Source organism: Chionomys nivalis, chromosome 8 (assembly GCF_950005125.1).
Source record: "Chionomys nivalis chromosome 8, mChiNiv1.1, whole genome shotgun sequence".
Taxonomy (NCBI): domain Eukaryota; kingdom Metazoa; phylum Chordata; class Mammalia; order Rodentia; family Cricetidae; genus Chionomys; species Chionomys nivalis.
The window spans coordinates 33951346-33965553 of NC_080093.1; the positions used below are offsets into that span (position 1 = coordinate 33951346).

At 41.5% G+C, this 14208-nt stretch overlaps 1 protein-coding gene across 3 annotated transcripts in view; it reads left to right on the forward strand.

The window, feature by feature from the left end:
• Positions 1–14208, forward strand: part of Pip5k1b (phosphatidylinositol-4-phosphate 5-kinase type 1 beta) — a 265393-nt gene that overhangs the window by 101484 nt on the left and 149701 nt on the right. For all 3 annotated transcript variants that reach the window (XM_057777561.1, XM_057777562.1, XM_057777560.1), the window contains 2 exons: positions 9506–9592; positions 12798–12866. In XM_057777561.1, coding sequence (XP_057633544.1) covers positions 12798–12866 — 69 coding nt within the window. In that variant the 5' untranslated portion in view covers positions 9506–9592. The remainder of the gene's footprint in view (positions 1–9505; positions 9593–12797; positions 12867–14208) is intronic.

A 14208-nucleotide genomic window follows, 5' to 3' on the forward strand; every position in this document is an offset into this window, starting at 1 on the left:
CTCCCCCTCCTCCCACATATTGCCCCCTCCCCCCGTTCCCCTCCCCCTATCCCCACTCCACTTCTCCTCCCCCTAGTCCACTCCCCCTCCCTCTCGATACTGAAGAGCAGTCCAAATTCCCTGCTCTACATGAAGACCAAGGTCCTCCCACTTCTATCTAGGTCCAGGAAGGTGAGCATCCAAACAGGCTACGCTCCCACAAAGCCAGTTCATGTATTAGGATCGAAACCTAGTGCCATTGTCCTTGGCTTCTCATCAGCCTTCATTGTCCGCCTTGTTCAGAGAGTCCAGTTTCAACCCATGCTTATTCAGTCCCAGTCCAGCTGGCCTTGGAGAGCTCCCAATAGATCAGTTCCACTGTCACAGTGGGTGGGTGCACCCCTCGTGGTCCTGATTTCCTTGCTCATGTTCTCCCTCCTTCTGCTCCTCATTTGGACCTTAAGAGCTCAGACGGTTGATCCAAATTGGGTCTCTGTCTCTCTCTCGATCCAATCTGTTTTTAGCACAGCAAATCCATCTGCCTAGCTCAGGTAGTCTCTGGGATCAGATGGTTTCAACAGGTGCTCCTTAGGATCCTCAACTGTGGTTTAGTTTCTGCATTCTGCCAGGTAATAGGTTTTTTCTGTACCCCAGCAAGCCAGATCAAGCCAAGCTGTAAAAGTAAAAGAAGAGATTTATTTGAGCAAAGGAACTCCGGGGTGAGTTCTCCAGCCCCAGAGGCTCCCTAACTAAAGCAGGAAGCTTATATAGGTTGTAGGCAAAGGGGTGGTGATGTTTCTGCCACAGGATGGATTTATACTCAAGTATGGTCTAAAGCTGAACACTTTAAGCAGGGACTTGGGCAGCTGGCAACTTCAGGAGAGGAACTGGTGTAGCCACCAAGAATTTAGAACTGGACTTTTTGGCTCTTTTCTTTGTTGGAGAATCTCTGAGAGGGTAAGGTTTGGAGAGATTGCAATGGGACTTCCTGGATCAAGCAGGAGTGAGCTGGAAATTCTAGCCAAACATCCTCGATCTTAGCCAAAATGCTGAGAAGTTACTATAGTCCATGTCTCAGCTCTTGCCATGTTGTTCAGGCCTCAGCAGAACCATCTACTTTTCAAATCTCTTAGCACCATCTCCCCATGAGCCTCTGACCCTGAAAGCAATAGTGACTTCCTAATGGTACCCATCCATCTCTGCCTGTCTTTAACCACTACCTCTTGCTTAGCATTTTTTAAAAGACAGCTTCTCCCATTACAACCTTGGTCGGCTTGGAATTCACCAATAGACCAAGCTGGCCTTGAACTCACAGGAGATTCTGCTGCACCTGCTTCCAAAGTGCTAGGATTAAAGGCATGCACCAGCACACCCAACCCTTGCTTAGCTTTCCAACTCACCCAGCACTTTGATAACCAATTCCAAGCATTAAATTCCTTCTCTTGACTCCATGTGGTTCTGCTTTCTCTAGTAGCCTCTGATAACACTCTTGAAGTGTTCCTTTAGTAGTTAGAGTGGTTTATGTGGTCTCCAAGCCTGGAAGGCATGCTGAAAACGGTGGTTCATTATTCTTGCTATGCATGCGTAGTAATTAGTTACTTGCTTTTGTGGCTCAAGAATTTGAGTTTTCAAAAATTTCCACACTGAAGTAGGGGGTCCTTGAGATGGGGATGGGGGCCGTCACTAGGTTCATTTACCAACCATGGCTTCCTTTTCCCAAATCAACTTCCAACGAGAGTACCTGCCCTAAGAAAATTAAAATGACTGTATCCCGATTTCTTTAGGGGCTAAAGAGATGGCTCAACTATTGAAAACCTTGCAGAGGACCTGATTTCTCATGCCCACATCCAGTGACTCACAACCACCTGTAACTCTAGCTCCAGGATATCCGGCACCTTCTATGGGCAGCTTCAACTCATATGCATATACCTCCACATAGAAGCTTGCATACACATAATTAAAAGTAAAAATAAATATTAAAGCAATAACAAAGGCTGAATTGAGGAATGCTGAGAAGCTGTTTGCAATATTAAGTGAGATAATGTGTGTGACATCATTCCATTTGTCATAGTGACTCATAATGAAATGAAAATCTCAGTCATTAAGCTTTGATGGCATTTACTGGTCAACCTAGCACTCGGTAGTCAGAGGCAGGAGAATCACTTGAGCTTAGGAATTTGTGGCCAGATTGGTACCACATTCTCTATTAATTTTTTTTTTAATTTAAAAGGATAGTATAAATGATTTATCCTTTTTGTACATGAGAGGATATATGTGTGTCAGGCCAAAAGTGTGTGAGCACAGACATATGTTAGTGTACACACACGTGAAGTCAGAGGCCAACTTCAGGTGTTCCTCAGGATCCATCTTCCCAGTTTTTTGAGACAGTCTCTTAGTGGACCCTGGCCAACCAATTCCACTATGCTGACTGGCCAGTGAGCTCCAGAGCTCTACCTGCTGGCCTCCCCAACACTAGGATTACAAGTATGTGCCACTACCATGCCTGGCATTTTACCTGGGTGAGGAGACCAAACCCAAATCCTTGTGCTCATACAGGAAGCACTTTACCAACTGATCCTTCTCCCCAGTTCCTAAATTATTTGTTCTTTAAGATAACAGGATCCAGATAGTACACACCAGAAACACAGGTGCAGGATCCAGAGAGTACACAACAGAACCACGGGTATGGAATCAGTTTCACAAACGACAGCAGACCTTCTCACTTCTTGGCTTGTGTTATGTTAACCAGCTCTCGATCTCAGTATCTGACTATATACAGTAGAAGATGGCTCTGTATAATTTCAGAAGTTTTTTTTTAATGTGTTTTAACTTGGAATCATGGGTCAGATTGCATTTCAACACATTTCCTAAGGAAATTATTTCCTTAAGCAGCCTTTGGATTTTCTGCATTCTGTGCCCTTGCCGATACTATGAATGCAACCCTGTCCAGTTCTTATCAAAATGTTGGTTGTGAAGAATGCCATTCACGGGAGGACTGCCTGTTCCTCACTGACAGCATCTACATGTTCCTCGTGGTTTCTGTCAGATCATCAAATAGCTGCCAACTGAGGTCTCCACACAGTAGTTTCTTGTCAATTTCACTTCACCAGGGAAGATGAATGACAAACAAAAGCCTGGTCATTGGGGAATTTTGAACTGTGTGTTGAAAAGGAAAACACACAGCTTTCCAGATGATGAAGAGAAGTGAGTCCCAACACAGGCTCATGAGGCCCTAACGTGAACGTGAACCTATAAATGAGGGACCCAATAGAGATGAAAGAAAAGGCTAGGGAGCTAAGAACCTTCTACTGCCCAAAAGATGTTTTCATAGGGATGAAGGACAGATGTGCTGCTCCTGGAGGAACTACCAGAAGTATTTCCATCAAGTGAGAATTGAACCAAAAGCCTCAGGATAGCGAGACAAAGAACCAAAGAAAATAGTAAGCAGCCAGCCTATCAAATGTATTAGGTACCTTTTGCTTTGCTGTGACAAGCTACCGGACAAAAGCAGTCCAAGAAAGGGAGGGTTAACTTTGCTCCACAGCCCCCGAGGCTACCATCCATGAGGTAGGGAAGGCATGGAAGCAGGAATGTGGGCAGATGATCACCGTAGTCAGAGAGCCAAGACTGATGAACATTGGTTGCTCAGCTCACTTTCTCCTTTCCCCTTTATACTCAGTCCAAACCCCAGCCCACAGGATAGTGCCACCACCTTCAGGATGTGTCCTCCCTCCCCAGTTAAACCTCTCTGGAATCTCTTACAGATTCTTAAGGTATGTCTTCTAGATGAGTCTAAATCCAGCCCAGTCGACAATAACAGTCAGCCATCACCATGTATGGTCAAGTCTAAATGATGATAATGTGACTGAGCCGTCAATCATTAAGACTCCTTGAAGCAGAAGTAGCGCTGACAATGAGAATGTGTGTGTGAGATGGAATAGAGTGGGAAAAGAGAGAATGGAAAGCATCCCAAATGTGCCTGTCTGTGCTAAGGAAGAGAAAAGGGAGGTTAGAGAGGTTGCAGGTTGGGTTCTCTAGAAGCAGGTGTATGATATTTATGTTTTGGTTATTAAATATTGAGTGCATGATATTTACAAGGAGTTAACTGTGTTGTGAGAATTGTGCTCTCCTACACACACACACACACACACACACGCACACACACACATGGCCTTACTTCAAGTATTTGTACATGCAATCTCAAGTGAGGATGAAGTTGTCGGGTTAGGCTCTAAGTAGGAATGGTTCAGAAATGAGGATGTCGTTTGTAGAGGGGGATACCTAGTGAGCATGCTGTGGATGAAAAAGGGCAAGACTTGGGTGATGAAGTATAAGGCAAAGAATGCAAAGATGAATGATCACCACCCAAAGTTAGGGAGAGGCAAGGCATGGGTCTCCCCAGAACCTCAGAAAGATCATGGCCCGGCAAGAAGCCTTGATTCTGAACTTTCAGCCTTGAAAACTGTGGGGAAACCAAGTTGTTGCTTTAAGCTTATGGTACTCTGATAAAGTACCCAGGGAAGCTGAAACAAGCTTTGAGGAAGCACAAGGCCACGTTCCCATGAAAAAACCGCAGAGCCTGACCTAGCTGTGTAAGGGAAAAAGAACACTGCCTTGTCATCTGACCACAGAAAGGGATGCCCCAAAGAGGTTCTGACCTAGGGTGGCTGACTCCCTGTGTAGGCTAACCCAGAAGATGTTAGCTGTTAGTTGAGATGTTTACACACACACTCTCTCCTCTCTCTCTCTCTCTCTCTCTCTCTCTCTCTCTCTCTCTCTCTCTCTCTCTCTCTTCTCTTTCTCCACACTACCATGCTGGCAGCTCTTTTTTCTTGGAAGATTTGATTGATAAATCTTTGAGTATGCTACAGTGAGCCATGAGGAAAATACCTGGGTATGAGGGACACATGTAGTCTTTTTGTTTTTACTGGAGAAAATATAGTTGGGGATATAGAAAAGCCCTAGGATTGATCCCCAGCATTGCAACAAAAGAAAGATTTTTAAAATTGATTTAAAGTACAACAATAACTGTGAGCAAGTAAATTTTAAATTGCCAAGAAGAAAAGGGGAATTGAATTAAAAATTTGATAAATCCAGCAAAGGAATGAGAAACAATAAATACAGTAACAAGTGTAATTAATCCTAAGAATGTATGTTGGAAGCAAGCCAAAATATAATTTTTCACAATAGATGTGAATTTTTTAATCTCCTATCAAATGGCAAAATCATATTTAAAAATGTAGAAGTTCATTTTAAGCTATTTATAAGAAATACTAGTAAAATCAAACAGTAGAGCTGGTGGGAACAGACTCAATCTGGTGATTTGGTAATTTGGTGTTTGGTAAAATTTAGAATAGCAAACTTAGGGATGTTCTCAGTGGTTGAGTGCTTACCCAGCATGCATCAGGCCCTAAGTTTGATCCCCAGCAGAAGGGGGTTTAAAGGGGGCAAGCCCACCCACACTTTAAACCATCTTTGGAGATGCTTATTGTAATCCCAGCACTCAGGAGGCTGAGACGGGAGGACATTAATTCAAGGGCAGTCTGAACTGTATAGCAAGATCCTGTCTCAGTTACTAGTATTTAACTAGCCCTGCATTCAATCCTCAATACCACGTGAACCCTACATAGTATAATACATGCCTTTAATCCCAGTGCTTTAGAAGCAAAGGCTGGAAGATCATAAATTCTAGTGACTGTCAACCACATATCATGTTGGAGGCTAGTCTTGGCTGCCTGACACGCCATCAAAACAAAAACAAACACTTAATGGGGATATCATTAACATGGTGAGGAATGTATGTACTTTTTTCTAAAAAGAATGGAAAACAAAATACTTATATCTAAGTTTTAAACCCCTCCAAAAAAGGACTATTTTTGCAGTACTGGGGATTGAACCCAGAACCTTGACTATGCTAGGCAAGTACTCTGCTGCCAAGCTACGCCTCTAGTTCAAGGAATAATTATTAACAGGAGAAGCAAAAGTACAAATAACCAAATGGAAGGTGTTCTATCAAGATGTCTTTTCCTGAAGCCCCCAGTTACTTTTGAATACATTAGGTTGAAGCTATTTCCACCAGTTCGAGGGTGTTGGCTTCAAATCTTGTCTTGAAGGAGATTGAGAAGTAGCTTAAAGAAGGGGAACAGTCAGGAAATCAGTGGCACCTCTGCCCTTAAGGTGAAGGAGGCCCTGGGATCTATGACCCGCCTGAGTGGTAGACACAAGGAAGGGCACGGGCGGGCACATCCTGACTCAGACACAACGGCCAGCTTCATCATCACACCACCACCATGGCTGACTCAGCCCCACTGGCTTTGGTCGCTGGTAAAAGGGAATCCTCAGTCGGCCTTCTTTTCAGATAAATTAGAGATCACTGGAAATGTGGGTCTGGTGATGAAGTTCCAGCTTCTTCTGCTTCGGCCAGGTAAAGCTAAGTTATGAAGAACTCCCTTTGTCCACTTTGGAAAATCAAGATGAAATATGCAGATATCCATAAACTTCATGGTTGGAACCTAGACCAAAACATTCACAAACAGCATTAGATTTAGTTGTTCTTAAGTGTGTATGACCAATCCTGTTTCCCTAAGCCTGGGGGAATAGGGCTTGGGGATGTGCTGTGGCTTTAGGGAATTGCATACAACTGCGCATGACCAAGCTAATATGCTAATTAGATTTGGAGTAAGTTTGGGCTTCAGGATAAAATAAGAACTGAAAATTCTAAAGACTGCTTAGCAAAAACTCTCATTTTACTTCTAAATATATTTAGGAATTATTCTGTTGAAAATTCACGTTGAGAGTTTCTCTTGAGGGAACTAGAAAAACTGGAGTGCCAGTAGCTGAGCGTGCCAGGGGTTGACCAGTAGTTGGTAATGTAAACCTAATAATCTTCATCAGTTCTCGTGGATAGTTCTTGAGATTCTGAACGAGATTTTTTTTTAATATTCAAAATTTTGCATTTTATGCAATCAGAAATAATTTTTAATTAACTATATATATTCAGAATGTGGGGAGAGAAGCTGAACACAAGCCTACTTTTAAGTAAAAATAATTTTAATTGAATTTTCTCCTTGAAAAAAAAACAGGGTCTTAAAGTCATAATGCTGTTGATAAAAATAACTGAACAAGCCAGGAAATGGTGGTGCACGCTTTTAATCCCAGCACTAGGGAGGCAAAGGCCGGCAGATATCTGAGTTCATGGCCAGCCTGGTCTACAGAGCTAGTTCCAGGAGAGCTAGGGCTACACAGAGAAACCCTGTCTCAAAAACGAAAACCAAAAGTCAATAAATCAATGAATGAATAAGTAGTTTGTTTTCAGCTTCAGAAACGTATACAGTTTCCAGCCTCTAATCTCATGTTAGTGAGCCTACAAAACTGAGTATTTTTGTTGTAGTTTTTCTTTTTCATATGTTTAGTTATCTGCAAGTAGTTTTGGGAATTTCCCCAATCCTAATTATTTCTTTTTAAAATTGTGCTTATTTATTTTCTGTGAGTTCCTGTGCGTGCACTCAGTCTGTGGTGGAGCCCTTGGGCCCAGGAGAGGGCTTTGGTACTGGAGTTACAGGCAGTTGTGAGCTGTCAGGTGGATTCTGGGAACTGAACCTGGGTCCTCTGCAAGAGCATTAGTGCTCTTAACCATTGAGCCATCTCTCCAGCTTCCTAATTTTATTTCTTACAATATCAGTATGCATTAAATTAATGCTTTTGGAAGGTGAGTTGATAGAAAATCAAATGACTCTTCCTTTAAAAAGCTACGGTGAATGGAAATGCCCACAGAATTAGAAGGAATTTCAATAATAAAAAGGCTGTTTACAATAGTTGAGTCTGTAAATATACACAGAATATCGGAAATAAGGAAGCAGATGTTTGTCAGTGTGCAAACGGTTGAAAATAATTCAATAACAGTATAATGGAAACTTTATGGCAATAGAAAAAATTTGTTTTAGTTTTTCAAGGCAAAGTTTCTTGTGTAACAGTCCTGGCTGTTCTAGAATTTGCTTTGTAGACTAGGCTAGCCTCGAACTCAGAGAGATCCGCTTGTCTCTGCCTTCTAAGAACTGGGATTAAAGGTGTGCACCACCACTGCCCGGCTTCTTTTATTTGTTTGTTTTCGGAATTTTTTGGTTTGTTGTTGTTTATGGCAATACAATTTAAAATCTAAGTAAAATGAATGGTTTTCTAATAAATTGCTAATTGTTAAAATTTTATCCAGAGACGTTACAATTTCCAAGAGTTGAATAAAAAACTGGTTGCATATAAAGCCTTGCATTTTATGAAATGCATCCTTAGTACCAAAACCTGATGACAAAGCATCCAGTGTCATCCCTGAGTGTATACTTTTTAAACTGTCTTGGGCAGTGCACAACTGCAATGTGTTCATGATGTCATCATGATGATGTCATGTCTGCAATGTGTTCATGATGTCATCATGATGATGTCATGTCCAGGAGATACAGGTTTGCCCAGTTCCCCCCAACCTCTGACTCGAGTGATCTCTCTGTCCCCTCTTCCATGATATCCCCTGAATTGTTGGGCGTGGGTGAGCTGATGTACATATTCCATTTAGAGATGTCCACAGTTATTTAATCTCTACTGTACAGATACTTTTAAACAGGAAGATGTATATATATATATACATATATAATTATACACACACATATATATTCATCAGTACTGCTAAAAGCAAGTGGAAGTGTGTGCGCGCATGTGTGCACACACATATACAAGTAACAAGCATAGTGGAGATGTTTTTATAGCAATGCAGCAAATTGTCAACATTGATTATCTCTAGGGGGATAGGAGTGTAAGACCTAATTTATTTCTATATTATACCTGTCTACAGTTTAAAAGTTGAGTATGATCGAGGCATGGTGGTTTGTACCTGTAATTCCTGATACTCAGAGTCTTGAGGTAGGAATATTGCAAATCAAGGCTACCTGGGAAACTTAGCAAGACCTTGCCTGGGCATACAATAAAAAGCTGTGGGGGTGTAGGTCCGTGATAAAGCGCTTGCCTGGGTTCAATCTCTAGTGCTGAAAAAAAATTATTACAATGAGATGATTTATCTTCTATACTAAATATAATTATAGTCAAAAGTTTTTAGAGGTATTGTTTGGGGTATATCATCTAAGCAACTCTGATTTAAAAAAATCAATTTATCATATAACTACTGCTCAAAGATTAGTCACGTGTCAAGAAAAGAATCCTGTGTGAAAACTAGTAGGGGACTATCTCGTCCATCCTCTATGTTTTATGTTACTGCTTTTATCTGTTGGAGACTCTATCTAGAAGCCAATCATGTTGTCCTTTGCTGGGCCAAGTAGGGCCTTGGAAGTTAAATTGGATGTGACAGTTTCTTTAGTACATATGGGTCCTGTGGTTTATCCCCTTGTTACCCACTGTATTTACTCCTTCCTGTGCACCCCTTCCTGTAGTCTCACTACTCAACCCTAGAGCCACATCTCATCCTTTGGGAGAAGAAGAAGTGAGGATGTCACTTAATATTGACCAATGATCTTTTTTCCGACAGAAACCTGGAGGGACAAAAGCAGTGTCAACAATGAATAGGCCACCTGTCATGACCAACTACAGATGACTTGCCGTTTCCTTTACAAAGGTAAGGAAATGTATTCTGTATCTCTAATCCTGACAGATGCTCTATACAACACTTAATTTTTCTACTGTATCTTTATTTACCTACCTAGTTCATGGTGTTTACCTTGAACTGTATCGAATTTCAAACACACAGGACAGGGAACGATTTTAATGTCTGTGTGTGAATGGACAAAGCGCGGGAAGGGAGGAACAAGCCATGAATCACGATGCTTGGCTAATTTTTAATCACCTTAGGATTCTCCTTAATTTAAACAAATACTCTACAGCAAAGTATTAAAAAGAATGCTTGATTCATTTGCAGTCATCTTTGGGTAAATCACCGGTGCTTCTCAGAATATCTTCCCTCCTTTCTTTTAAATAGAAATAGGATGATTGCAATGTTGTCATCATTGCTTATCCTGGCTCACACTTGCCAGTACGCATTGTACCCAGTGCAGAAATGTAACAAGCCCAAGTGAGAGCAGAGAGTAAACCCCACTGTGCCCAGTTTAAAAGTCCTTTGTAGTTCGCTATTGTGGCCCTTAGTGATGTCATCTTGGGAGGTCAGGAATCTCCTGGAGACTGGCCTCTGGGCTGTCTGTGAGGGATTATCTTGATTGCAGTGACAGAAGTGGGTAGACTGGCCACAGTGTATGAGAATTTTTGTGCTCCCTGAGCAATGATCCTGGACTGTATAAAGAGTGAACTGAAAACAGGCAAGTAAACCATTGCTTTCTTTGCTTGCTAGAGACATAATGTAGGTAGCTACTTCAGGCTCCTGGGCGCTGATTTCCCCACAGTGATGAACTGTACTTTGAACTAAAATCAGACCTTTCTTCCTTAAGTGGCCTTGGTCATATCACAGCAACAAGGAGAGAAAAAATAACACCTTTGAACTCAGTTGACCCTTTAGGGGTGCTGAAGGGGGACTATTAATAAATATTGATCAGTGATTTTGTTTCTTTTTTTTTTTTTTTTTTTTTTTTTTTTTTTTGGTTTTTTGAGACAGGGTTTCTCTGTGGTTTTGGAGCCTGTCCTGGAACTAGCTCTTGTAGACCAGGCTGGTCTCGAACTCACAGAGATCCGCCTGTCTCTGAGTGATTTTGTTTCTAACACTACCCCAGGGCGAAGAGCAGAAGCACTATCAGTGATGAATAAGGCACCCATTACTACCATGGCCCTCCTTTATCTGTTTTGTGCTTCTCAAGAGGAATTGAAATGAATTGAGTAAGCTGGTGTAGTGTCCACCTCCTCTTCCCTGTTGTTGAGTCAGGAGTGACTTACAGAGTAATGAAATGTGCTTTGAGATCTGCTCCCTGCCCTTCATTCACGTCATTGAGTCCTTTTCCCAGAGGCTGTTTCTCAACTCCCTGCAGAGAGGTATTGAAGTGTTTCCATTTTCAAAGCCAAGGGTCTGAGAAGTGCAGCTCCTCACACGGCATTCATTGTTCAGGGAGATCCTTCTTCTCTTGGCTCTGGTGAGCCGACTGGAGGTCAGCTTTTTGTCCCAAGCTGATATTGCTAAGTCTTTCAAGCATTTTAATCTTCCTAGCATCTTATTCAGAACCCATTAAAGTACTATTCTAAGGAAACTAGGGGAAGAAAAAAAAACAGTTCCTCTTTAAACAAATAAAGCAGATGTTTTGTGAAACAGAGGTCTTTGTAGACTTCCAATTCTAATTAATATTGACAGGTTGAATGGAGTCCATCTGAGAGTAAAGAGGATAAGACAGGGAGTGGAAGGATGATTGTGGTAGCAATGGACCTGGTGGGCCTCATCTAATCCCATATATTTGTTCTCCTGAATGGCCTTAGTCATGTTGGGCACCCTGCATCAAGGGTGAACTCAGTTATTTAGTTTAGGTGTGGAGATACAACTGGCTAATTCTTTGGCGCCACAAATACTGAACTTATTAAAAGCCCAGGATTCGAAGGCTTGTAGCAAAGTCAGATTTGTCTCTCCCTGGGGTATTAAATGCCCTTCATGTAGTTTAAGCTCCTGAAGTATTCTTAGAGTCGGTGGTAAGTAGCAAAGAGTTCCAAACTGGACAGTGAACAGAGAGTGAGAGATTTTGAAGCGGTCAGCTGGATGATCTGTCTTCATCAAAGCCTCTCCCCTCAGGGCTCAGGAATCTGTAGGAAAGAAGAGGGGAAAGGCTATAAGAGCCAGAGGCAGTGGATGACTCCAAAGAGATAACATCTCCCAACCCCACAGAACTAGAACACTGAGACCCTAAGAGATAGCAAAAGTATGGGAAACTCAAAAGAAAACACACAAAGAGCTAACAACGGTGTGGGGGAAAATTAATCTTCATTAGTAATTTTCAAAACTGAAAATTAAAATGAGGAGAACCCTTATTTGGCCCCATCAGATTATCAAAGATATCTAAAATAGAGTTGTCATTTCTGACAGGCTCCCAATCGCTATAGGCAGGGTTAGGAGTGGGTATAGACTGCTTGGAAGGCGATTTACTAGTATATTGGTAAAAAGTTAATACTGTGGTATGACTTAGTCATTCCAGGATTGAATCCAAGGTAACAATGGTATTGGACAAAGATATAAGTACAGATAGTTACTATATTATTTGTGGAAGCAGAATTTTTGAGGCACCTCAACAATTCATCAATATTAGCATCATTAACCAAAGTGCTGACACACAATTATATTCACACAGTGATGTCTCCTTTCTTCTAAAAGAAAATATTCTTTTCCCAGGGAGGATTTTTTTCTTTTTATCATAAAAGGTACATACACTTATAATATCACCAAGATGGATATTACCATTTTCCATATCACAATGCACATGTCAAAAGGCAGAGACAACTGTGCTAACATGGGAATCATGAAGCTGCTTCAGGAATTAATATTGAGAGTGGAGTTTTGTGTGCATTCTGATTCATAATTTTGGTACTTTCCAGATATTTTTACAGTGAGCTCTTACAACCTGAAGCAAAATTAATTTTAAATAGCTTTTAACAAGAAATCTATCCACATGAAAAGGCTTTAGGTTTCTACAATGTCATTCTTCAGACTTACAGAGTAAAGTATACTCCCAATAAATACTCTTGGATTTCCTTTTTTCTTTTTCCTTTGTCTTTCTTTGAAACAACAGCAGTAACAACAGCGAAAGCAATGTGCAAAATATATCTTTTTCTTTAGCAACATTACTATGTTGCATTGAAAGAGTAGCATTTGGATTTCAAAGGGAAATACTTCTCCTTTGCAGATGTCGTCAACTGGTGAAAATGGAGACACCATACCTGGAAAACAAAACGAAGAAAAAACCTACAAAAAGGTGAGTTTTTTTACTTTCTTCAGAAAGTAGGAGTGATCTTCTGCTGTTTGCCAGGTTGTGGTTAGGCCTCTTCTTCCTCCAAAGCCATTATTATTCCTTCCTCTTGCTGCTCTACCAAATTAGCCAAAATGTGGTAGCTTAACTGACAAAATGTATCACCGCATAGTTGCAAAGGTGACGGGGTGTTGCTGGTATCCACAGAGCTGCATTCCTTCCGGAGCTGGTAGGGGACAATCAAGTCCTTATTCTGTCTAGTTACTAGATGTACCCATTATCACATCTTCTTCTCTCTCAATGCCAGCAGTGGCCGGAGGAGTCTTTCTTGGGCTGTACCCTTCTGCTACTACACAGAACAGTGCCTAGCACCATGCCCTCTCAGATAATGCAAAAGACTTTATGTATTTCAAAGTTAGCTGATCAACAACTTTAACATTTACTAGCTTAAACTCTTCATTGCCATGTAACATATTCATAGGGTCCCAGGATTTGGGGGCTATCTTTGAAGGACATCTTTCTGCACACCCCTGTGACCATTTGAACATAAGTCTGGGGACACAGTTATTTTTCTGCCTCTTTTGTTATTCATATGGAAGAAGACTCTCAGTAGCGTGTGATGTTCCATGTCTACTTTGACTCACTGCAGCACACTAAGTACTTTCCATCACTAAGTTAGGAAAGAAGGTGTCAGTGTGCATTGCTGCCACTCCCTGAAGTTTTTGAATCCTCTGAGATTTTGTGTCTTCAGTCCATTTCCCACAGTCCTCTTTTTCCAGGCTTCCAAGTGTATCTTACCACTCTTTGAATTTGATAAATTCTTGACTTTTATCAATCAAGCTATCATATTGGGTAAATATGGCCCTAAGCACCACTCTCGCCCCTTGTAAGTCAACCTGACACTTAACAGTTTTTAAAAGCCCTTGCCCTCCTGCTCTCCTGGGATTAGGAAGTTTGTTTATTGAAGTTTTAGTGTATCCTATTTTTTGTTTCTGTGTGCTCTTCTTTGATGGGCAGCTATTGTGTCTACCAAATTAGCCAAAATGTGGTTGCAGTTAAGGACAGCTCCTCCTCCTGTCTACTGACAGGAACAAGAAAGACCCCAAAGGAATCTGTGAAAATGTTTCAGTTGACTGACAAGGAGAAGTGAGACCTGAAAAACAACCTGGTAGCCTCCACTGAGGTGGTGAAAGCAGCCACTGTGGACTAGTGTTAACCAGTTGTCTTGGACTCTCTGTATGGGGCTCCAGAGGAGGTGGGCAGCAGCCAGCACTATGCGGCGCAATCATCCCCACATGTTTTAAGGAACTCTCAGTGTTCATGAACTCTATGCTCTCGGCGTCTTGAT